Here is a 24,829-nt window from a genome sequence, read left to right as displayed (position 1 = left end):
TTGGCAGCATGATGTCTCTGTTTTTTAGTATGCTGTCTAGATTTCCCATAGCTTTCCTCCCCAGGAGCAAGCGTCTTTTAATTTCTTGGCTGCAGTCCCCGTCTGCAGTGATCTTGGAGCCCAGGAAAATGAAATCTGTCACTACCTCAATTTCTTCCCCTTCTATTTGCCAGGAAGTGAGAGGACTGGATGCCATGATCTTAGTTTTCTTAATGTTGAGTTTCAGGCCAACCTTTGCACTCTCCTCCTTCACCCACATCAAGAGGCTCTTTAGTTCACTTTCTGCCATTAGAGTGGTATCATCTGCATATCTAAGGTTGCTGATATTTTTCCAGGCAATCTTTATTCCATCTTGTGATTCATCTAGCCTGGCCTTTCTCATGATGTGCTCTGCATATAAGTTAAATAGGCAGGGCAACAATATACAGCCTTGCCAAACTCCTTTCCCATTTTTGAACCAATCAGTGGTTCCGTGTCCAGTTCTCAGTGTTGCTTCCTGAGGAAAGCTGGTACGGACAAGAAAGAAACAGGTCTCAAATCTTTGAGCCCAACTGCCCTTTCTGAGACCCTGTGGGTGCTTTCAGACAGATGGTTTCTAGCACTATCAAAAAGCATTGTGCAGCATTACTTCCAGAATAGTTTGTATGATTAGAAAAAATGAAAGCAGACCTGGGAAAACACATAATGGGATTATCTGGGCCACCATCTGGAAGCACCCTCTGTCCTGTCTTCATTGCAATTATAGTATAATTCTGCTGTTTTCTTCCTAGCAGTTCAACACAATACTTTGAGTACTTCCACAACAGGCTTATATAGTACCATCCTGCCTTATTCAGAGAATTTTACGGGAGGCCCAGATGTCATCATCTTCCACTTAGAGCCCATCTGTTGCATTGCTTTTTTTTTTTTTTTCCATTATTTTGTCAAGCAGGTCTCTAGCACAGTGGTGACGGATGTAATTACAGGGTTCGGAATAATGCATCGCCATGACGGGGATTTTGCCCAAAACAACAGAGACAATCCCATTAGCTGCTTTTAACACTACATTTTCTTCTCAATGCTAAAAGTGACAACTGTACGTGAGAAATAATTGCGAAATCCAGGTTTTTACTGTAGCCTGAAGCAGAGCGTCTAATATCCGAGAAGGGAATTCATGCTCAACCTGTGCAATGGCATGAATTCATTCGGCCGGCGCTTCCCCTTTTCTGTCTTCGCTTGGGGCCCGCGGCTCCGGCTGGCCGTGACTGATGACCGTGCTGCAACTTAGCAGTAGCCCTTAAAAGATGACGCTGGGGCCGCTTAGGGTCTTCATCCCAAAATCCCGCATATAAAGATCAACAAAGGCTCCTTAAATTTCCTCAGACTTCCCCCTCAACCTTCCAGTCCAGCAAACAATTATATATACAGAGGGCTTTTGCCCCATCGACTTGGGCGAAATACACTGAGCTTTTAAATGTTTATAGAGCCACAAAATACTTCGTTTTCACACCAAACAAGACCTAATTCTGAAGCAGGAGAAACGCTTGCCGCTGCTGCCACTGTGTTTTGGATTGTTTCAGGGGGGTTAGCACGCAGCAAGTCGAGCAGAGGTGACCTGAAGCTCATCCAGGTGGGAACGCACGATCATGTCCAAAAGGAGCTCGTAAACTCTCACTCTTAAGTCTCTAGCCCAGGGACCATCCTTCCTTCCGGGAGGGAATCCGAGCGCCTTCCTTCCGTTTCTGCTTGACAAAATGGCGGATGCTCAGCCTGTGTGCAGCTACCTTTTTAAGAAGCGGCGCCCTGCTCCCGGGAGGAGTCAGCGCAAAAGACCGGGAAGTGACCAGGAACCTGGTGAGGAGCTGCTCCGTCTTTGTCTGGTGAAAAGGTAGCGTGAAGGGCATAGTCAGTTGCTGTGTCCCGCCATTCTCCGTGACATCGTGGAGCGTGTGTGTAGTTTCGATCTCTTTGTAAGAAGAGCAGGATGATCTTTGTCGTAGGAAAGCGAACTAGCAAGCTGCTTCTTGAAGGGAAAGTGCTACCCCGAACTATTCTGCATTGGAAACGGTGTGACTGGAAGGGACGTGCCTCTTGAGCAAAGCCACTTGTCTTCGTCGAGGGATCGGGTAAAAGCCGGAACGGTTCCTCTTGTCGTGATACTTCGGTTAACCCCCTAACACCCAGAAGCCAACCGGAACTACCCCTGAACTAATTCAGTGCAATTCAGGAATTCCACACTTTTAGATGAGATTCGCGATCCCCACGGCAAACTTTATTCGGGATAGTAATTCATATTTTGGGGAAATGGCCAGGAACACTAGCTTCCAAATGAGCCAAGCCAACCAAACTTTCCTGTTGCACAAGACCAGAGTGGGTTCATGCAGTAGTTACGGAAGCCACATTCTGGACTGTAACCAGTATTGTGGGGGTGAGGGGGTGGGGATGGAATGCCAGCTTTCCAATGAAACTAATCAATCAAAATGATCCTGCTCACAAATTGAACCCTTCCAAAACAATAGAACTGCTCTAGATCTTTAATTTGCCTGCCCTTGTCAAAACACTGTTTTCCTTTTGGCCAAAACTCTACTGCCAAAATGGGCTTCTCTCTTTTTGTTGAGATTGTAAGATGCCTCCCCTCAAATGTCTTGATTATTTTTAAAAATGTTTCTTAGATGCTCTTCTCCACAGTATTTCAGAGGACACCCACAGTATTTCACCCACAGGATGTGTTATGACTTCCTGTATCAATGTTACACTATCATGAGCAACTGGTGAATTTGGTTGACTTGGCTAGCTGAGATGCTGGCATTCTCAGCTAAATTCTTCAAATATTTTGCTGTCCTTTTAGAAATGTTGTGGCCTGTTGCATTATTCCAGTCTAAACACTTTTTATTTTTTTGGTTTCTTAAATATAATGTAAAGAAAGAAAAATGAAACAGATAAGAATGCTAAGGAATCTTACACAAATACAACATAATTTCATAACCTAGCAAATTCTTGAAAAAACAAATATTTGTATCTTTCTGTCAATCAGTATTTTGTAGAAGCTTGTAAAAAGATAATTATAGTTCTCAAAGCCAATAAGTTTTCCAGTCACTTCATGTTAGCTATAAATGATTGACGGCATAAGATTTGCTCTAAAATATAAATCATCAACAATATTTTATGGGGTCCATTTTGTTCTGTATAAATTGAACTGCATATAATGTTTAAATTCTTCAATCAGTCTTCTGTTTAGGGTTAAGGTCAGGGTTTGATTGGTTGATTTGGCATACTGGGAAGCTGGTGTTCCAAGCTGTTTTTCAGAATAAGTGTTACTGCCCAGAAAAGGTTGCAGGGTTGAAACCTTTGGAAATTGTGTGCCTCATTATATCAACCTTTTCTGGTCTTAATGTGACCAGAGAATTTGGATAGTGTGGCTTGCTTAAAAATTAGTGTTTCAGGCCATTTTCCAGTGTGGTGTAGTGGTTAAGAGCATGGGACTGGGACTCAGACGATCTGGGTTCTAGTCCCCGCTCAGCCATGGAGCCAACTGAGTGACTTTGGGCCAGTCACAGACTCTCAGCCCAACCTACCTCACAGGGTTGTTGTTGTGGAGATAAGATGGAGGAGGAGATGTAAGCTGCCTTGAGCCCTTTGTAGGAAAAAGGCAGGATATAAATTGAACAATAAATAAATAAATATTACCTGGAGTGGGATTCTGTGGAAATTCACAGAAAGCTCATTGCAGAAACTCATTGCACCAATTACTGCTAGTAATTTGTGACTGGTGGATTGAATTCAGTTGAATTAAAATTTGGTAGTTCCTACAGTTTTGTAAACAACAACAAGAACAAGCAATTACTGCCCAGAGTTTGGAATATAGTTTTGTGGATTTTATAGTTTCTGTGCATGTTGTGACTTTTGGCATCACCTGCATCTAGACACATCAACAAGTAAATTTAGTTCTTTTGGCTAGGCCAGAAGCTGGTATTCCAGGCTATATTCAGGAATATGGCCCAAATTTCTGTGAAGGTTTTATGTTGTATCACTCCCATCTAATCATGTGAGGCTGGTGAGTTTGGCTGATTTGATTATCTAAGAAGCTGTTGTTCAGGACCATTCTATTGTGTTTGTTGTGTTCGAGATGACTTTTGGGTGTTAAGAGTTAATAAAAATATAATATTGGAAGGGCTTCATTTCTTAAACAATGTTCTCAAATGTCTAGAATATGCCATATGTATTCATTGTTCATATGAATATAAATATAGCATAGCTAGGAAGGTGGGTCTTTTGGTCAAACAAGGACCTTGTGACCTGGAGAAGGAGTTGCAGTCTACCATTATTTATTTACTTTAGTGTTTTTTGATAATGACTGTGTCTCTCCATATGCTTAACAGGGAGCAGCAGCAGTGATGAAAGCAGCACTGTGGTCAAGAAAGAGAGGCGTAAGGAAGTTTCAAACCCCATGATTCAGAAGGTGATGCATATCTATGTTGCCTGCCAAGAGCATATTTATTTGGAATTTGGAATTTTTGTATGCCATCCCATTCTCATAAGCCTCGGGACAGCTTCCAACATATAAATAAATATCAATACAAATACATACATATAAAATCTGGAAACATCCTGGCACAATCATTTAAAACCAATAAATAAAATCAGCAATTATTAAAATATCATTTAGATAAAAAGGTCTTGGCCTGGCGCCGAAAAACAAATGACGGTGGCGCCAGGCGGACCTCTCTGGGGAGCGCATTCCATAAGTGGGGCACCACCACAGAGAATGCCCTCCTCCGGGTACTCACCCTCCTAATATCTTTCACGGAGGGTTCCCAGAGAAGGGCCTCTGCTGCTGATCTCAGGGGGCGGGAGGGCAAATATGGACACAGGCATTCCTTTAGATATCCAGGTCCGAAGCCATTAAGGGCTTTATAGGTGATAACCAGCACCTTGAATTGGGCCCGGACTTCGATGGGGAGCCAGTGAAGCTGATAGAGGACTGGGGTTATATGAGAACAACGCCCAGTCCTCGTCAGCAACCTGGCAGCTCTATTTTGCACCATCTGAAGTATCCAGACTGTCTTCAAGGGCAGCCCCACGTAGAGCACATTACAGAAGTCCAATCAGGAAGTAACCAATGCATGTGTCACTGTTGCCAGGCAATCGTTCTCCAGGTAGGGACGCAGCTGATGGATCAACCAAAGCTGAAGGAAAGCGCTCCTTGCCACCGCAGTCACTTGAGCTACCAAAGACAGCTCTGGGTCGAGGAGCACTCCCAAGCTGCAGACCCTATCCTTTAGAGGGAGTGCAGCCCCATTCAGGACAAGGTCCAGGTCCCCTACCCCAAAGCCCGAACCACCTACCAACAGGACCTCTGTCTTGTCTGGATTGAGCTTCAGTTTATTGGCCCTCATCTAGCCCATTACCTTGGCCAGGCACCGGTTCAGTGCAGCCACTGCCTCACCTGGATTGGTTGAGAAAGAGAGGTAGAGCTGGGTATCATCAGCATACTGATGATTTCGTAGCCCACACCTCCTGATGACCTCTCCCAGCGGTTTCATGTAGATGTTAAACAGCAAGGGGGACAAAATGGATCCCTACGGAACTCCATGGCATAACTGCCATGGCGCAGAGCCATAGTCCCCCAGCACCACCTTCTGGAATCAGCCATTGAGATAGGAGCAGAACCACTGCAAAGCAGTGCCTCCTACTCCCAATCCCTCTAGCCTATCCAGAAGGATACCACGGTCGATGGTATCGAAATCCGCTGAGAGGTCCAGGAGAACCAACAGGGACACACTCCCCCGTCTCTCTCCCTGCACAGGTCATAATACAGGGCGTCCAAGGCAGATTCAGTACCATACCCAGGTCTGAAGCTGGACTGAAATGGGCCCAGATAATCAGTCTCATCCAACAGTGCTTGGAGCTGTCCATATCAAGATGTTCTCTTCTGGACTTTTCTTGATTTGATATTCCATTCTCCCATCTTCTAGACCAAAAAAACTATGAAGGACAATACCTCATATGGATCAAGTAGTGATGATGAGAACAAGCCTGAAGGAATTGGAGTTGCATATAAATCTACAAGATCTGCGGTATGCTTACTTTAAAGAAGCTGAAACCTCATGGCAGTTCCTATTAGCTTGGCAAGACTTGCAGCTCAATAGCAAGGAAAGTTTCTTATTTCTTACCCCCATCTTATTTACTTGTAAAATTTGGGTATTAACTGAAGAGTTTTGATCAGTTTTTGTGAAACTCTGGTGGGCAATTTTTAGATTATGTTTAGTAAGTCTATCATACTTGCTTATGCAGGCTATTCTCGTGAGTAGCACACAGAGTACAAAAGGCAGTTGGCTCCAGTATCTGAGACAACATTTTGCATCTTGCTTCACTCTTCCCAGACACTATTTTGTAGCTAATAATAGTAGTAGTACTAGCACAAAGAGCATAGCTAATTTTGTGAATCAGCTTAAAAACCAATAATTTTAATAAAAGGTCTATATTGCCTCTGCATTGTTCACTTTTTCCTGTCCTACCAATACAGTTTTCATATTTCAGAAACCTGTTGGTCCAGAGGATATGGGAGCAACAGCTGTATATGAACTGGACACAGAGAAAGAAAAAGATGCCCAAGCCATCTTTGAACGAAGCCAGCAAATCCAAAAGGTGAATATCTAACACACTTGTTCTGGGGTCTTACTGATCTTGTTTTTTTAATTTTTCACCTTTTCCATGTTTGTCCCCAGAAGTATGCCGCTAAGATTCTTTTTCTAATCACTTGAACACATTCAACATCTTCTTCCTTTTGCATTTTCATCTTCAGGTATAGCACTGCAATATTTTAGCCTTCCTTACTGTTTTAGCTAAGCTTCCTGCTGTCTCCTTGGTCTCATCTCTCTGCTATCCTATAAATTGTATTCTTCACTTTCTACCACTCTTGGGGATGGTTCACGGCACCCAGGTGTAGAAATTAACAGCATTTGCATTAGGTGGTCATCTGTGAGCAAAAGGCAGATCTAGTGTCAACCAAGCTGCCTTGCTGTTAAGATTATTTTTAACTCACTTTCTCTTTTCAGGAACTCCGAGGAAAGGAAGATGATAAGATTTACCGAGGGATCAATAATTACCAAAAGTATGTGAAGCCAAAAGATACATCCATGGGGAATGCCTCTTCAGGTATGGTAAGGTAAGGCAGAAATGGTGCTAAGGCAGCCTCCATTTATTCTGTATTCTTAACAGAGTTGAAGTATCTTGTTGAGATAATTAGCCAACACACACAATATTTTTAGTATCAAGAATGGTGTTCTCATTCTAAGAACAAACCTTCTGGCCTTTCCAGAAGTGCATGCACGCACACAGGAATGCACTCTTAGCTTGCTCACATTTTGTTAGGTAACAGCTTAGTATTAAAGTGGATTTAACTGACATTATTATCATTTTATGTACACAGGATATTCAGCATTGTGAAGGTACAAAGTATTTTTACTGTGTCAGTGAATAAAACCAAACTGGTACTTTCTGATTGCATGAGTGTGCAGACCCATCAGTCAAAACTTGGTAGAAGCACCTTTGCCAGCAACTACAGCTGCAAGTCTTTTTGGCTAAGTCTCTATCAGCTTTGCACATCTGGATGCTGGAATGTTTGTCTATCAGGTTGGATGAGGACCATAGGTGAACAGCAACTTTCAAGTCTTATCACAGATTCTCAATCAAATTATACTCTGGGCTTTCACTGGGCCATTCTAAGGCATTCATGTTCTTCTTTTTAACCCAGTTCTGTGTTATTTTGACTCTGTTCAGAGTCCTTTTGCTAAAAAGAACTTCTGTTTCAGTCCCAGGTCTCTTACAGACTGAAAAAGGGTTTTCCTCTACAATAGCCCTATTCCATCCATCTCGCCCAAAGCCCTGACCAGTCCCCGTTGAGGAAAAGCATCTTCAGAACATGATGCTTCTACCACCATGATTTACCATGGTGTTTTCAAGGCAATAAACATTGTTGGCTTTGTGTACTCATAGCATTTTGCAGCAAGGCCAAAAAGTTCAATTTTGCTCTCAACGAACTAGAAAACATTGTTCTACATGTGTGCTGTGACTCCTGCATGGCATTTTGCCAACTCCTAAAGGACTTTGATTTGGGTTTATTTCAGCAATGGCGTTTTTCTTGCCTCTCTTCCATAAAGTCCAGCTTTGTGAAGCATCCAGATCAGTGGTCCTTAGACCTTTTTGGCCTGCCACACCCTTTTCTTCTGGGAGACAACCCTAGCGCCCTCCCCACCTTTTTCTTTATATTCTGTCTATTGCTCTACTGCAAATTTAAAAGAACCAGTCACTGCCCCCCTGGATCTTTCCACAATCCCCCAGTGGGGTGGTATCGCTCACTTGGGGAATCACTGATCTAGATGATAGTGATAGCTGCAGATCTCTGCAGCTCATTCAGAGTTTCCATTAGCCCCATGGTTGCCTCTCTTACTAATGCCCTTCTTAAATTAAAACAAATGATATGGGGCTTTATTCTTTTTGTCTTTTATTGTTCACTGCTCCAGAAACTGTTTAGATGTGGAGTGGTATATAAACATGGTTTCAAAACATCTGCTTTTAATTATTTATAAATTGTAAAGCCTCCTCTTAATCAGTTTCTCTGCCCATCAAATCTCTGTTTTCCTGCAAAACTACTTAATTCAAAAAAGTCTGCCTTGTCCTGTTGCAGTCTCACAATGTTTTCTTTTTTTGACCCTTTCCCATCTTCTTGCTGCTCCATTATACTTTGTCCTTTCTTTATACCTCACAATTGGGTAATTGTTTCAAGTTTCTACTCCTCGTTTCAGGAAGGGACCCATTCGAGCCCCAGAGCATCTCAGGGCCACTGTGCGATGGGACTACCAGCCTGACATCTGTAAAGACTACAAAGAAACTGGATTTTGTGGCTTTGGAGGTGAATATATCTTTCATATAATTTTCTAACAATAAATCTATGTAATGATGTACCCCACTAAGGGAATACTGCAATACTATGTTATATGCACAAATGTAGGAAACTACTGACAAACACCCTCACTTCTGTCCAATTGTGTTTCCTGTAGACAGCTGCAAGTTCCTCCATGACCGATCGGACTACAAGCATGGCTGGCAAATTGAGCGGGAGCTGGATGAGGGACGCTATGGGGTTAATGGTATAAGCATTCCCTTTTCTCTTGCTTGCTGTTGTTACATGGTTGTTCAGTAGCTTAAGCAATTGGATGAAAGAGTAGGAAGCTTGCTTTTCACATCTGGATGGGACATTTCAAAGTGTGTACAGAAGAAGTTTAACATTAAAGATGCCCTTTTCTGTTGCACATATGAAAGAAAGTTCTTAGGTGAAAAACATACCAGCCTGTATTAGAGGCTAGTTTTGAAGTTCTAGTATAAAGTGCGATAATGCATTATTAAAATATTAATAGACCACATTTTGGCACTATGATCCTCATGAAGATTTTTACATCTCGTGTCCTTCTAAATGTCCAGTTTCATCTTTAATATAAATAATGTCTTTTCTTTTTAAATTATCTTTAAACTTCCTATGTTTGTAATGATAATTCTCATGCCCCCAGATTGTACAATACCAAGATACTTCTACCTTTGAATGCTACTGATTTTGTACTTCAGTCACTTTCCAGAACTGGGTTAAATTCCTTACTATCTGCATTTGGGACCTATTGTCCAAGTACAGTTGAGTTTTAATTATAATAAGACTAAAGTTCAGCATTCTTCAAAATTAGATCACAATTCAAATGGTGTTTAAATGGCAATATATAATAAATTTCCAATATAAAATATCTAGGCATACAAATGCAAAGTACCAAAGCACTCCACTTGTTACCTCTCCCTGGTCTGAGAAGGTGCCATTGAGTCAGGTTCTGTAGTCAACTGTGGATCCACCTAATAGTTATTCTATCTAAACTATTTTTAACTAGTTTACTAATTGGGATATCATGGGGCACTTTGTCAAAAGGTTTGCTGCAGTCAAGAAAGATTATATCCACAACATCCCCAGAGTCTACAAGAGAGGTTATCCAACCAAAAAATGAAATCAGATTAGTCTGGCAAGTCTGATTAGTCTTGATAAATCCATCTTGACTTCCAGCAATCACTACATCGTTTTCAAGCTGTTTGTGTGACCGATATAAAACGGTCCTTGCTCTAGTAAAGAGGAGACTTTTAGGCTTCACAGGAAACCCTTATCAAAGAGAGGCTGAAAGCCAGATCTGGTTTTAAACACTATGCATGTAACATTTATTCTATGATATAAAGAAGTAACAATGAGAACTGGACACGGAACCACTGATTGGTTCAAAATTGAGAAAGGAGTTCAGAAAGGAGAAAGGCTGTATACTGTCGCCCTGCCTATTTAACTTATATGCAGAGCTCATCATGAGAAAGGCAGCGCTAGATGAATCACCAGCTGGAATTAAGATTACTGGGAGAAATATCAACAACCTCAGATATGCAGATGATACCACTCTCATGGCAGAAAGTGAAGAGGAACTAAAGAGCCTCTTGATGCAGGTGAAGGAGGAGAGCGCAAAAGTTGGCTTGAAACTCAACATTAAGAAAACTAAGATCATGGCATCCAGTCCTCTCACTTCCTGGCAAATAGATTGGGAAGAAATGGAGGTAGTGACAGGTTTTATTTTCCTGGGTTCCAAGATCACCGCAGACGGTGACTGCAGTCAAGAAATTAAAAGGCGCTTGCTCCTGGGGAGGAAAGCTGGCAAATCTAGACAGCATACTAAAAAGCAGAGAGATCACCCTGCCAACAAAGGCGCGTATAGTCAAGGCTATGGTTTTCCCAGTCATAATGTATGGCTGTGTATGGTTGCAATGTATGGCTTCCTTATGGACCATAAGGAAGGCTGAGTGCCAAAGAATTGAGGCCTTTCAATTGTGGTGCTGGGGAAGATTCCTGCGAGTCCCTTGGACTGCAAGGTGATCAAACCGGTCAGTCCTAGAGGAGATCAACCCTGACTGCTCTTTAGAAGGCCAGATACTGAAGATGAAACTCAAATACTTTGGCCACCTAATGAGAGGGAAGGACTCACTGGAGAGGACAGTGATGCTGGGGACAATTGACTGCAAAAGAAGAAGAGGACAGCAGAGAATGAGGTGGCTAGATGGAGTCACTGAAGCAGTCGGCATGAGCCTAAGTGGATTCTGGGGGATGGTGGAGGACAGGAAAACCTGGAGGAATGTTGTCCATGGGGTTGCAATGGGTTGAACACGACTTCGTGACTAACAACAAAATAAAGAATACAAATGTATAAGAATAAAAGTTCAGCAATCAGCAACAATATCAAGAGAGGCCTCATTCACACTCACATTCAATACACACAACCAAAGGACCCTTCTCCAGCGGTGATCAAGCATTGGCAAGGGCTGTGGGTGACCAGTTGCAGCGCTGTCCTGGCATACACAGGAGCTGGAAAGCCCAGGCATTTTACGCCTCAAAGAGTTTATGCTATCAGCTTGAAAAGTGAGCTCATTTGAGTAAAAAACAGACGCAGGATGTACTGGTCTTCCCTTATCTTGGAAAAACATGTTCACCACATTCCATTCTCTCTCTGGATGGTACAGGGAGGGCTTATCTATTACGTTCCATTCTTCAACCACTCCTGGCTTCAGTCCTGCTGTGCAAAAATACCGCAGTCCTGGTCAGTCCCATCCTGCTCCTTGACTCTCCATTTTCTTCTGGGTCTCTTAGGCCTTCAGGAATACATGCACACTGTAACATTTGCAAGTTTCAGTTTTACCTATCAGGTCGTATTCACCCTCCAGCATTAAGAGTTCATGTTTGTGCTGTTAGTTTCCCATACTTCAGGCATTAGTAAATCAACATCAAAGACCATGTGCTTTCAAGTGTAGCTTTCTGCCTACATATTTTTAGAAAACTATCATTGTGTGCAATTAGAGCTGCTCTCTCCATTGTGCTGCATCAGCCTTTGCCTATTGTTACCCCCAGGTGTACTTCTGCCTTCTCTGTAGGATTCAGTTTAAAGCTCTCTTGATAAGTTTCCAGTCCAGTCCAGTCCACCTCATGCCTCACCACCAGTCCATCTTCCAGGTAGTGTAGTCCAGAATCCAAATCCCTCATGTTGACACCACCTTTGTAGCCCAGCATTCATCCAGAGTATTTTTCTTTCCCTTTTTATTCTTCCAAGAACTGGAAGGATTGAAGAGGAATGTATCTGAGCCCCAGAGTTCTCGACTTTCCTCCTGAAACCTCAAAGTCTGATGTGATTTCTTCAAAGTTCCACTTGGCAGTGTCATTTGTCCCCACTTGGATAAGAAGGAAGGAGTATGTGTCAGTGGGCTTGGCGAGCCTCCCTTCAGGGAGACAGCATATCTGACACATCCACGGGTCTTCATGACATATCTGTGTTTCCATCTCACACAGTAGGGAGTCTCCCACAACTAATACACTTCTTATTCTTGTAGGCCTTGGTATCATTGCCACAGCTTGACTCTTGCTTCATGTTGCATAGGATGATTTGTAGTTTTTCCACTGCAGGACCCCCCTCTGATCTCATCCTCAAGTACCTAAAAGTGGTTGCAGAGTACCACTGCTTTTACTGGTGCAGACTGTTCTAATTCTTCTGCACCTGTCATTTGCTTCCAGAGATTTTCCTCCTCATTTTCCCTTCCCTCAGGATTCTCCTCTTCTGCCTCAGCTTGCTGCTGCTCTTCCATCTCCTGTACTATGCTTACCTGTTTTAGTTTCACTGCTGTATCTAAAAACTCTAATATTCCCTTCTTGGTGGACACTTGCTGCTCTAGTGCTCTCCCTTTTTCTTCCAACATGGCTACTAGTTCACCCTTGTTGCATGTGTGGGCCATGTTGACTTCAGGCAAGAAAACAAGCATTGCACAGACATTGCAGGTGTCACTACCAGTGGGGAGTCTTCTCAGTTCATAGTATCCACTTCCTTTTTCATTCTATTGTAACAGCCTGTGCTTTCTTCTGTCTTCCACAGAGTTAACATCAGATTCCACTCTGCCTTTGTCTCCTCTTCTATTACAACTCTGCTGCCAAACTCCTCTTAGCTTAGCTATATAGAAAATCCCCAGACCAGGTGGGGCAGCTTCCTCTGCTCTGCTCAGCCACAAGTCAGGAACCAGGAACCAGATTGAATCTCCCCATCCACACGGATGCTAAAAGTAACCAGGTCACTCCCTTCAGATGCAACTGTTAGGAGCCCATGGAGAGCACACAGTCACAGTGGATGGACTACTCCAGGCTGCTCACCCCCTCTGCCTCCACCTCTGCCTCCTCTTCAAGTACAACTCTTCTGTCAAACCCCTGTTAGCTCCTTCTTGTTTACTTACTCTGTGGGAGCTACCTTGCTTGTATAGAAAGTTGCCAGACTAGCTGGGGCAGCTTCCTCTATGTTCAGCTCAGAGTCAGGAATTATTATTAATTTCACCCTGAATACTTGAGTGACATTCAGCATGATTGTGCCTTTTCATACCATGATATTTTTAGGAAAAGGGTATTTGCTTGGTGGAGCTGCACTAGTAAAGGCACCTTTTGTTTCTGCAGCTGTTAAAAGTAGGTGGGTGGACAGGAGGGTTCAAGAGAAGAAAGAACAAGAGCAGATGGCTTGAGTGGGTGGTTTAACCAGTGCATCTAGCTTAGTATTTTTGGCATATGTGTTGGTGCCTGGATGTTAAATGTTGCTTATTCTTAGGAAGAACATTTTCCTACGCAGAGTAGGCAGGCAAGTTTCATCCTAGTATAGGTAGCAACAGAAACATGCAAATAGTACCTCTCTTCTGTAGATGATGAAAACTATGAAGTCAGCAGTGATGAAGATGAATTGCCCTTCAAATGTTTCATCTGCAGAAACCCCTTCAAGAACCCTGTGGTAACCAAGTAAGAATGCTGGATGACCTCATTTTTCTGCCGTCAACCCTTTGACATTTTCAAACAGAACTATGTCAGTATCTCTTCTGGGGGGTGGGCTTAAAATATTTTAAGATTCCACAACAGTACAGATAAATGATAAGCATGCAGTAACCTAAGTTCTAGGTTGTTCTTGAAGAGATCTGCTGGATCAGGTCAAAGACCCATCTTAGTGCAGCATTACAAGTCAGAAGGGGCCTCCAGGGACATCTAGACTGATCCCGGCACAAGCCAGTTCCACTCATGTAATGTCCAATCTGTGTTCCCTTGTTAAAGCTTTCAAACTGGTGGTCATTGCTGCATCTTGTGGTAGCGTATTTCATAGTTTAACAATGGTGTGTGTGATGTACTTTCCTCTGTCCTGAATGTTCCACCATTTAGCTTCATAGGATGACCATGGATTCTAGTATGATAAGAAAGGACCCCTATTAATTTTCTCCACATTTTATAGATCTATCTTGTTTCCCTTTACTCAGCTTTCTTCAAAGCTAAAGAGATCCAAATAGAATAATAGAATAGTAGATATTGTAACCTTTCCATAAAGAGTAGTTGATGTAGCCCTTTGATTAGTTGGGTTGCCCTTCTCTTTGCAATATGAACTTGACACAATGTGGTAATTGATTGAAATGCAAGGTCAAAACTTTAGAATTAAAAATCTCCAAGAAACTTTAAAGAAATGCTCTCTGTTAGGAATCTACAGAGCTGACTCTTATTTAATGCTTTTTCAGGTGCAAGCATTACTTTTGTGAGAACTGTGCTTTGCAGCATTACCGCAAATCTCAGCGATGTTATGTATGTGACAAGCAAACAAATGGAGTCTTCAACCCAGCCAAAGGTACACTGTCTAATGTTGGCATGGGGCACTGTAGAACTTGTATTATACTATGATAGGGGTGGGCACCAGTAATACAATGTAGGGCTGGATGATTCCATTGACAGGTTCTGTGACGGGGGCTGTATGTCATACCCAGATACTAAAAGGGGAAGGACCAGAGCCCCTGCCAGGAACCAAATGACATTGTGCTTTTGATGTGGCTGCCAAAGCTTCCCCTGCCCTGTGCCTTCTCCATATGGTGAGAGGACGTAGTGCAGGTGAAGCTGCCATGCTTCTAATCCCCTTATTATCCTTGATCACAGATCTCCCCCCTGCCCCCAGTGGCATCCAGAGTGAGGAGAGGGTGCCCCAGAGATCAAGCCTGATCATAGAAGAGCTTGACAGCAACATGGAGCGCTAAGTGTGACAGCTGTGATCCTCTTATTTAGCAGCAGTATTTTTCATGGTGAAAAGGGCTGGGTTTTTCCTGGTCCCAGTGGACAGCTCATGTGGTGATACAGTCCCTGAACAGTTTTGCCAGAGATTTATTATTATTATTATTATTATTATTATTATTATTATTATTATTAGAACATTTCTATGCCGCCCCTTGCCGAAACCTCGGGGCGGCTTACAACACAACACAATACAATACAATACAAAAATAACAATATAAAATTAATAATATAAAATAAAAAATATAAACGATATAAAAGGAGTTAGAAAAGTTAGAAAAGAAAAGAAAGGAAAAGAAAAGAAAAGTCACCCTGGCCAGATAAATAAGTAAATATTGTTAACAATTAAAATGACGTTTAAATAAAAAGGTCTTCACCTGGTGCCGAAAAACAAATAACAATGGCGCGAGGCGGACCTCTCTGGGGAGCACATTCCATAGATTGGGCGCCACCGCAGAGAAAGCCCTCCTCTTGAGTACCTACCCTCCTAATTTCTTTCACGGAGGGTTCCCGGAGAAGGGCCTCTCCCGCAGATCTCAAGGGGCGGTCGGGCATATATGGATGTAAGCGCTCCTTCAGGTAACCAGGTCCCAAGCCATTTCGGGCTTTATAGGTCATAACCAACACCTTGAATTGGGCCCGGACTTCAATGGGGAGCCAGTGAAGCTGACGGAGAACTGGAGTCATGTGAACATAACGCCCAGTCCCCGTCAGCAACCTGGCAGCTCTATTTTGAACCAATTGAAGTATCCAGACCATCTTCAAGGGAAGCCCCACGTAAAGCGCGTTACAGAAGTCAAGGCGGGAAGTCACCAACGCGTGTGTCACCGTCGCCAGGCAGTCGTACTCCAGGTAGGGGCGCAGCTGATTAATCAGCCGAAGCTGAAGGAAAGCGCTCCTCGCCACCGCTGTCACCTGAGCTTCCAGTGAAAGCTCTGGGTTGAGGAGCACTCCCAAGCTGCGGACCTTGTCCCTAAGTGGGAGTGCAACCCCATTCAGGGCCAGGTCAAATCCACCCTCTCCGAATGAAGAAGCTAACTGTCCCTGCTTTATTACTCAAATTTCATTCACAATTTCCAAAAAGAAAATAAAAAGTAGGTCAATAAGTCAGAAATTATAGAACAGACCAAAAAGACAGTGAGATCTGGAGGCAGAATCTGCAAAGGGTGCAAATTAAGTCACAGAAGCCTACGTGGAGCTACCCTTGAAGACGGTCCGGATACTTCAATTGGTTCAAAATAGAGCTGCCAGGCTGCTGACGGGGACTGGGCGTTATGTTCACATGACTCCAGTTCTCCGTCAGCTTCACTGGCTCCCCATTGAAGTCCGGGCCCAATTCAAGGTGTTGGTTATGACCTATAAAGCCCTAAACGGCTTGGGACCTGGTTACCTGAAGGAGCGCTTACATCCATATATGCCCAGCCGCCCCTTGAGATCGGCGGGAGAGGCCCTTCTCCAGGAACCCTCCGTGAAAGAAATTAGGGTGGGTACTCAGAGGAGGGCTTTCTCTGCGGTGGCACCTAAGTTATGGAATGCGCTTCCCAGAGAGGTCCACCTGGCGCCATCGTTGTTTTTCGGCGCCAGGCGAAGACCTTTTTATTTAAGCAGCATTTTAACTGTTAATATTATCGGATTTTATATGGCCAGGGCAGCGTATTTTATATTGTATTTTGCATTTTTATCTAATTTTTATATTTTTTAATTTATTATTATAATTATTTTTAATTTACTATTGTAAGCCGCCCCGAGGCTTCGGCGAATGGGGCGGCATAAAAATGTTTAAATAGATAGATAGATAGATAGATAGATAGATAGATAGATAGATAGATAGATTCACCTGTTGCTGAAAGAGTAAGCCAGGCAACAGGGAGGGCATTCCATACTTGGTGTGCTACCTCTGCCAAGCCTTCCCCCTGGTGGTCAGATGCTGTATCCCAGATAGCAGGGCCCCCTTGCAGAAAGGTTTCAGCAAAAAATGTTATGCACAAAGAAGCTGGCTGTATCTCCAGTATCGTGGACCTAAGCAGTAAGTTATCCCATCATCATACCTATTTCTCCAAGATAATTTGGCACAAGTGATTGTGTCCTCATGTTCATTTGCTTCAGTCTAGAAATTTGTACTTTTTTTTTAACACAAAAGGCCCAATTCTCCATCCTGGGATAGGAACACCCCTGCTTGTGAAGACTGAGAAAAGGGAGGATTTACTTTTCAATGTAAATTATTTGGGTATGTCATGGTATGAAGTCTTATTCTGATTTTATCTTTTTTATTCTTTTCAGAACTGATGGCAAAACTGGAAAAATACAAGGTCCCTGAGGAAATCCTAGATAATGTTGAAGAACCAGAGTAACATTATGCTATCATACCTAATTCTCCCATTCCACACACACTCTTTCCAAAGTTAGTTCTATAGGTGAATAAATAACTTCTAGGAAAATGAGTTGGCTGTTGTGTTATGCTTCTGAATAAATGGGGGTTGTAGCTTTATTTGTGTTACATCCAGCAGGAATAGCTAAACCTCAGGCTTCTGGGTTCTACCAGCTCATTTGCTATCACCCCAAGATCCAGCAAGAGGATCATGGAGAAATGCAAAACACACATAGAATTAGAGAATGTTGGATCTAATAATTTATTTTCAGTACCAGAAACAAATGGAGTTCATAGTTCTTTCATGCTAAAAAAAACTATTTCTGCTCATCCCAAGCTTCCTTCATTTCTAGTATAGTGTAGAACCCCAATAGACTGGGGGATGATAAATGCATGCTACTCTACTATGACTCACACCTATCTTCTACCAGTTCCTGACATAAAGCACCTAATACTAAATAAAACAGTTCTTATTTTATTCTTATTTTGGGGGAGCCATTCTATTAGAGAACCTTCTGTATCCTGACACTTTACATCTAGTAGAGATTATGTTTGCCTAACAGCTTGTATTCCATCTCAAGATTCATACAAACATTTGGCCTCTAGCATCTTTTCTCCTTCTCACTACTGTTCTGCTTCATTTCTAGTCAGTCTTCCTCAGCTTGGTGTGTTCAAGCTATTTTGATTACAGCTCCCAGAATTCCTGAGCATTGAGGCTGATAGGGCTTGAAGTCCTAAACATCTGCAGGGCATCAGGCTGGGGAAGGCTTACTGAGCCTCGACATTTTAATTGACTCTACAACTCTAACTTTTAGATGTTTAAGAAATGCTAGTTTCATCTGAAAAGCCAAAAGCAAGGCATTCCCTTCAAAGGATCACCCCACCACATTACCTCTATTCTGCTTCAATAAGAGAACTTTAATGGAGAGGAATAGTTGAACTAACTTATGCTTCCAATTAGAAGCAAAGCCTTTGCGCAGGGCAGTATTCACTGCAGGGTGAACAAAGCAAGACAACAAAATGCAGAAATATTTTATTGGCAACAAAACTAGAAAAGCAAATGTGTCTTGGGTTCAAGTACAGCTTTAAACATGCACACAGACCTGTAACTGATCCAGCCAACCAGATGCAAAAAGGGAACCCATTAAAGGAAAGGGGAAAAGACCTTACTACACACTTTAGGATAAGAAACTAGTAAACACTTAACACCCATTCCAAAAAGGGTGAGGAAGATTATGGCAAAGATAACGGATACAAACATTTAGGGTCCAAATTTAGTCATACATATAAGTAAAATTGTAATCAACTGGACACAAGTTTCCTAGTTAAGACTAATTTAGTCCCACTCATTTCCAAGATACAACTAAATCTGTAACCAACATATGGTATCTTCATATGCCAGACAAGTTAGGAGACAGCCGTTCTTGGACTTGCAACCTCACTGTTAAACAAGTCTTCAAATGCATTAGCTGATGGAAGGGATATGTAAGATTTTTGACTAAAAGAAGTGCACAGCACTCAGTCTTACTTAGATCCACAGAAGGAACAATAACAACAGTAAATTAGAGAAGGCAGCTCAGCTAAAAAGTACTGAGCCCTGCCCTCAGACTTGCAGTTGGCATTTACAGGTATAGTCTACCATCCCCATCCAATCTTGCTTAACCAGAAAAAAGTAGAAAGGGCTGGTGGGAAGAATTCTAGATGTGACCAAGCTCAGCTTGAGATATAATGCTACCCCATAACTGGTCTTGCAAAACAACTGATTTTCCACTGGTGATTTTACAAGCAAGATTACTTTGTGAGCAGTAGGTGAACATCCCTTTGGATCAGCATAGTACAACAAAGGATGTTAACATCATTTTTTCAGAAGCAGCAACCCTGCAAGAGCATACAGAGAGTAAGGAGAACAGGTTCACCTGAAGTCCACTGCTAAGGCAGTCATATCTTAATCTGACTAGAAGTCTCCAGCCCCATATTTTTACTATGCATTTTCTCCTCCCTCAATCTGTTCCTTGGCCTTACTATAGTGGAAATATCTAGATCGCCTTCCTAAGGAAGAAGTAAACTACAGCACTAGCATTCATCATGGCTTTGTGAGAAACATATGGCGGGGGTTATTAAATTAGGGTACTAAACATTTCTAGGAGAGCTTTTATACTTGTATATCCTTTCTTCTTTCTTCTTCTAGAACTCCCAATCATCCATATCAAGCTGTTCCAGATCAGAAACCAGTCCAAAAATAAGACTAGGATCATCTGCTTGAATGCTTTCAAAGCTAGTGATTGGTGTGACTGGATATAGCAGTTCAGGAAGTGCTTCTGATACCCGGCGTTTGATCTGGAAAACAGTGAGAAGATAGTTGGAAATGCAATTGAGCTGTTCTCACATTCCACTTTTATTGTGCAAGGGTCCTAAAGCAGTCCTTTGACTTTCTGGATATCCACAGCACATGCATGGAATAAGGTATATTAATTTAAAATAAGTACCTTTTCTTTCACTGAAAGAATAAAGTAGGATTCTAGCTTTCAGTATTTCCCTGGCTATCAAAAACATAGGGCAGGGTTGTTTTTGTCATGCCTTGCTTGGGGGTTTCTTTGCAGCATCTGGCTGGCCACTGTCAGGAACAGGATGCTGGACTAGATGGATCAGACAGGGCCTCTCTTACATGAAAGACAAAAAAAGATGTGTAGCAGATGTGCAGAAAACTCAGAAATCAAGTAGAGCTTTGGGAAGGGCTCTCAATGATACAGTTTCATCACCCAGTCACCTGTCCACACATAGCTCTTACTATTTCCACCACCACACCACATCATACCACTAAAATCTATCCCTGTCCTACATTTTACAATATTCTTGATATAATGTACTTTGGGAGGGGGGGAAGCACAAACACCCTTAGCAATTCCCTTAAAGGAATCCTTGACTGATGAATCGGTTTTAGGTTTAGTGTGCATGTAATTAAAAATAGTTAAATATTTCATTAGAAAGTGGGAGAAATTCATCATGCTTTGTGCAACCTAGGCATCAGGAGAGATAGAAGAGAACCAGTCCAGCTCAATGATACAAAATAAACTCTTTGAAGTTTGGCTCTTCAAAACATTAGACAACTTAAGAAAATGCTTCCACAGACTACTTGCCTCCTTTGCAAATTTATGTCACAAAATAGGCTAGATGTCGGGTATGACAAGTTCCTTTACCACAACATATTATTATTTGTTTGAGGTTAGTAGCCAGCTGTAAGGCTGTTCCCACAAAATATGCAAGATTGTATGCATTTCCCAGATAGGAAGACAAAATGCACTCAGTGGTTTTAGTTTACTGAATTGAATTTTGGCCTGTGTTTCTATGCTTTACTGAGTAGACATTTGCACCAGCAAGTTTAGAAGAAAAGACATTATCTTTCACTCTTCTGCCACCCACTTTAGTTGTCACAGTTCATAGCCAATGACAAGCAGAGAAGGAATCACCATAATTCTGAAATGGAGGAACCAAAAAACACTTGTTGTTCATAATGTTTTTCTCCCTCCACTCATTCTTTAAACTAACCCATTTTCCTTGGTCTTCCTTCTCAGCCCCTACATTAAAGTTTCCTAATTTTTGAAAAGTGTACTATGAAAAATGACAGTGCAAATCAAGAACAGACAGAGTACAGAACTCCAGGACAAGCTTCACAACAGAGTACGCAACCAGTTACAGAAGGAGAGGTCGCCTCTCTCACTCTCCCATCCCCATAGTTCCAGGAGCCCTCTCTTTGCTAACATGAAACAATGATGGAATACTACTGGGATGAGAAAGTACATTGATTTACCTGTTTGAAAAAGGAGTGGTTGAGCAGTGCACTTGCACTTGGCCTGTACAAGAGAAACAGAGGAGCGTCAACACGCAAAAGGCACAAACTTGTCACAAGGCAGTATTTTCTTCCCTCCTCAGCATATTCAAGTTTTAAAACTAGCAAGCTCAGCTTCTGCTGAGAGCAGAATGGGATAAATACAAATATGAGTGACTGTGAAAACTCATGTCTGTTACCCGTGTTTCCCTGCTTCACAATCATGTAAATTGGGTTCACCCATCTCCATGAAGCGTGATGCTCATGCCATCCCACTTTGGGACACCTATTGCAAGATTATTCAAAGAATTGTGGGGAACAGGAAGCTCAAGGTATGAGCAGTTCCTGGTCCACCTGCATTCTATACCATCCGAAGCCAGCTTCCTTTCTATCACTTTAGCCCAGCTGTTTTCAGAGCAATCTGTGAGTCTGTCTCACAGTGGTTCTGCTTGCATGGAAATTAATGATCTCTTTCTTCCTGTCATATCTCATGCAAAACCATGCTAACTCTGCACAAATTTCAGAGAATGCTTACATGCTCTGTATTACCTTGCACATACAAGCACAGCAATTTTGATGCCTTCTCTTAATTGCCCTCCTTGGCCTACCAGGACTATGAAAATTGGTTTACAGAGACAGGCAGACATTACGTCAAGCATCTATTAACCAGTTCCTGTAAGATGTTTAGCTCTGCTCCCACTCCCAACACTTTGCAATTGCCATATAACTTATCCAGGGACTGTTCAGGCCATCCATATTCTGGAGACAGAACCTAGAATAGAGGATATGGATTCTAGTATAATCCAAAGCCCCACCAGCATTTGAAGAGTGGAGAAAGACAGGTTTCCAGAGTCCTCAGTAGGACAGGAAGATATTGATAGATAGTACATAGATCTCCCATCTCAAATAGGGAATGCAAGATTCAAGCTTTTTTCACTCTACGATTCCTTTGTTCCTGCTATACCTCAAGTCTGGATTCCTTTGCAGGCACTGCTCCACAAAATGGTGGAAGTAGGGCGAGAAGGTCCGATGGTATGGATGTAGTACTGCCTCACCATTAGAGGCCCTAGCACTGCTGGCTGCCATGCCTTCCCCAAGACCTGTACTGGCCCCAGAACGTGACGGTTTCATGGTCAGTTCCTCAGGAGGGATAGTCGTTGTGTCCAGAAGGCAAGGGACAGTGCCATTGAGCTTCTCCAAAAGCATCTGAAGAATGAGAATGCAGGCAGGTAAGTTTGGCTGACTTTTCACTTTTCACTCGCACTGCAGTTATTGTCACAGTGATTTTAGCTTTCTGATATGCAACGGCCAAGGGGCAGAGGCATAAGGAAAGCAAAATGCCCTACCTGAGTTGCAGGCATATCCTTGAAAGGAACATGGCCATTTGCCAGCTCACAGGCTGTTATTCCTACACTGTAAATGTCAGATTTTGCATCATACCCTTGAAGATTCTAAAATCAGAAAATAAAAATTGTCATATTTAACATTTTGGGATCCCATTTAAACTAAGAAGGTAAGAAATTAAACAATTCATTACAACTACCACCTCTGACCCCAAGTATTTATAGATGTGTTTAGTTTTTCTCCCATATTTGACAAAAAGAACATGATGAGCTATTAAATAATGGAGGAAGAGGGAGACACTTTTTAAAGTACAGGCCTTCTAGTGCAGGAGTTCCAGGTTATCTTAGAAAAACTAAGCAGAAAAGTAAACATGGGCTGCACCTACTCAGAAAACAGTATAAAGCAGGTGTGATGCATAGCCATCTTAAATGTACAACTAGGTCTCTTCCTCCAATAACTCATGTTTGCAATGGGATACATTTTGCAAGAGTTCATCCTATACAGAAAAAGGCAAAGAAACAGAGAACATGAAAGAACATACCTGCTGCAAAACCTCTGGGCTTAGCCATGGTAGAACCTTGATGCTGTACTTAGGGAAATCATGAACCACTTTGAGACGCTGACCGTGACTGATCATGCTCAGGTTACTGCGCAGGCCAGAAAGATACACTTTCCCATCTGCAGAAATCAGGATATGACTGGCCTTCACACTCCTGCATGCAAAGAGGGTGGAGGGAAAGCAGCCATGAGCCTCCACCCACCCAAGCCTCCTCAGTTTTATATGAAGGAAAACAAATGTTTCCCATCTGAAAATAATATATTGCTCTGCCAGGCTCAAGTATGGAGTCATGGACAAACCCAGCAAGTGTTTAGCTACTGAGCTGGGGCAATATTAACTTGAACAGAGAGTACTTGAGTTAGATGCACTGTAAGTTCAACACCTCTGCTTATTTTGGAGAAAAAGCTGAAGCCCTGAAACTTCAAGTCAACTCAAATTCAAAATAAGACCCCTTAACACATGGGTCCTCAAACTACAGCCCATGGGCCGGATGCGGCCCGCCATGCCCATTTATCCAGCCTGCCTCAGAGGTTTTGGACTTGCCGCGCACGTGCTCACCGCCTCATCCCACACGCGCCCGCCACCGCCTCGCCTACACCCCCCCCCACCCCCTCACCGGCCTGCGCCCACCACCAGCACCTTTCAAATGGCCTCCTGTTGAAAAAGTTTGAGGACCCCTGCCTTAGCAGTTTGGATGCTAAGGCACAGAGTGAAGCTCTGCTCAGTTCTCCTTTGGCCTACTCATGTTATCAGTGCCATGAAGCTGTAAGACTTCTTGTGCTATCTCTTGGCACTACAATTTAAAACAGTATCAAACCAGTTTAACTGTCATGTCTTCCAAACAAGGAACCCTGGCCACTGTAGTTTTACAACAATTCTACCAATTTTAATAAAATCAATCTCACAGCAACTGTAACTCCTTGGTTCTTTTGGGGAGCCAAGACAGTAGCTTAAAATGGTGTTTTACTGCTTTAATGGCTAAAGCCTGGCTGACCTGTGGACATATCCCATGTGGTGGATGTAATCAAGGGCCTTCAGTACACCTTGGAGTATATAAGCCATAGCTAATTCACTCATCCCATCCATAAAATGTGTACAAATTAAATCTTTAGCAGAACCTATTGAGAGAGAGAGAGAGAGAGAGAGAGAGAGAGAGAGAGAGAGAGAGAGAATATGAATACAAAGTATTCCGACAATCCAGAAAAGTACAGACTCCTTGGCTTAATAGTTGCTTTTCCTGTTACTTTTGGGAGACACAGATATACATGTTAATTCCTTAAAATGTTAAGATAAAACACACACAACTATTTGTAAAAGTAGAGGAGCCTCTGCATATGTGTTCTGCCTCAATTTATTTTCTGTATTCATGCTTCTTGACTTTCAGTTTGATCAGCCAGTCCTGTATTAGTTTGGATGTGGCGTATCTCTAATTTCCTAAGAGCTTTCTACTCTTGATTTTCTTTCAAGTTGTCTCTCATGTTTTCAATGTGTGTTTCAGTGGGGTTTTTTCCACTTTATTTTTTGGTTATATACAGGGTGTGATGTCCTGAATCGACATTTGGGGACAAG

At 42.4% G+C, this 24,829-nt stretch overlaps 2 protein-coding genes across 8 annotated transcripts in view; one reads left to right on the top strand and one right to left on the bottom strand.

Annotated features, from left to right (window-relative positions):
• Positions 1-1,607: 1,607 nt before the first annotated feature.
• RNF113A (ring finger protein 113A) lies at positions 1,608-17,604 on the top strand. Of its 6 annotated transcripts, none has more exons than XM_044447428.1 (10): positions 1,609-1,833; positions 4,359-4,438; positions 5,955-6,056; positions 6,520-6,627; positions 7,038-7,147; positions 8,787-8,893; positions 9,042-9,131; positions 13,771-13,864; positions 14,623-14,729; positions 15,032-15,265. In XM_044447428.1, the coding sequence occupies exons 1-10, from the start codon at positions 1,734-1,736 to the stop codon at positions 15,127-15,129; spliced, it is 996 nt and encodes a 331-aa protein (XP_044303363.1). In that variant the 5' UTR covers positions 1,609-1,733; the 3' UTR covers positions 15,130-15,265. The 6 variants fall into 6 exon arrangements, with proteins under 6 accessions (XP_044303365.1, XP_044303363.1, XP_044303368.1 ...); XM_044447429.1 differs by lacking the exon at positions 15,032-15,265 and adding an exon at positions 17,444-17,604 and having other exon boundaries at positions 1,622-1,833; XM_044447432.1 differs by having other exon boundaries at positions 1,749-1,867; positions 15,032-15,264.
• A 945-nt stretch (positions 17,605-18,549) lies between these two features.
• STRADA (STE20 related adaptor alpha) overlaps positions 18,550-24,829 on the bottom strand; it is a 32,351-nt gene continuing 26,071 nt past the window's right edge. For both annotated transcript variants that reach the window (XM_044447427.1, XM_044447425.1), the window contains 6 exons: positions 24,255-24,378; positions 23,243-23,414; positions 22,704-22,808; positions 22,322-22,563; positions 21,340-21,382; positions 18,550-19,868 (listed from right to left, as the gene is read on the bottom strand). In XM_044447427.1, the coding sequence (XP_044303362.1) occupies positions 19,716-19,868; positions 21,340-21,382; positions 22,322-22,563; positions 22,704-22,808; positions 23,243-23,414; positions 24,255-24,378 (839 nt within the window). In that variant the 3' untranslated portion in view covers positions 18,550-19,715. The remainder of the gene's footprint in view (positions 19,869-21,339; positions 21,383-22,321; positions 22,564-22,703; positions 22,809-23,242; positions 23,415-24,254; positions 24,379-24,829) is intronic.

This window comes from Varanus komodoensis, unplaced genomic scaffold (assembly GCF_004798865.1).
Source record: "Varanus komodoensis strain SLA01 unplaced genomic scaffold, ASM479886v1 scaffold51, whole genome shotgun sequence".
NCBI lineage: Eukaryota > Metazoa > Chordata > Lepidosauria > Squamata > Varanidae > Varanus > Varanus komodoensis.
Note: the sequence above shows the minus strand (reverse complement) of the source record. Positions and strands in the feature narration are given on the sequence as shown.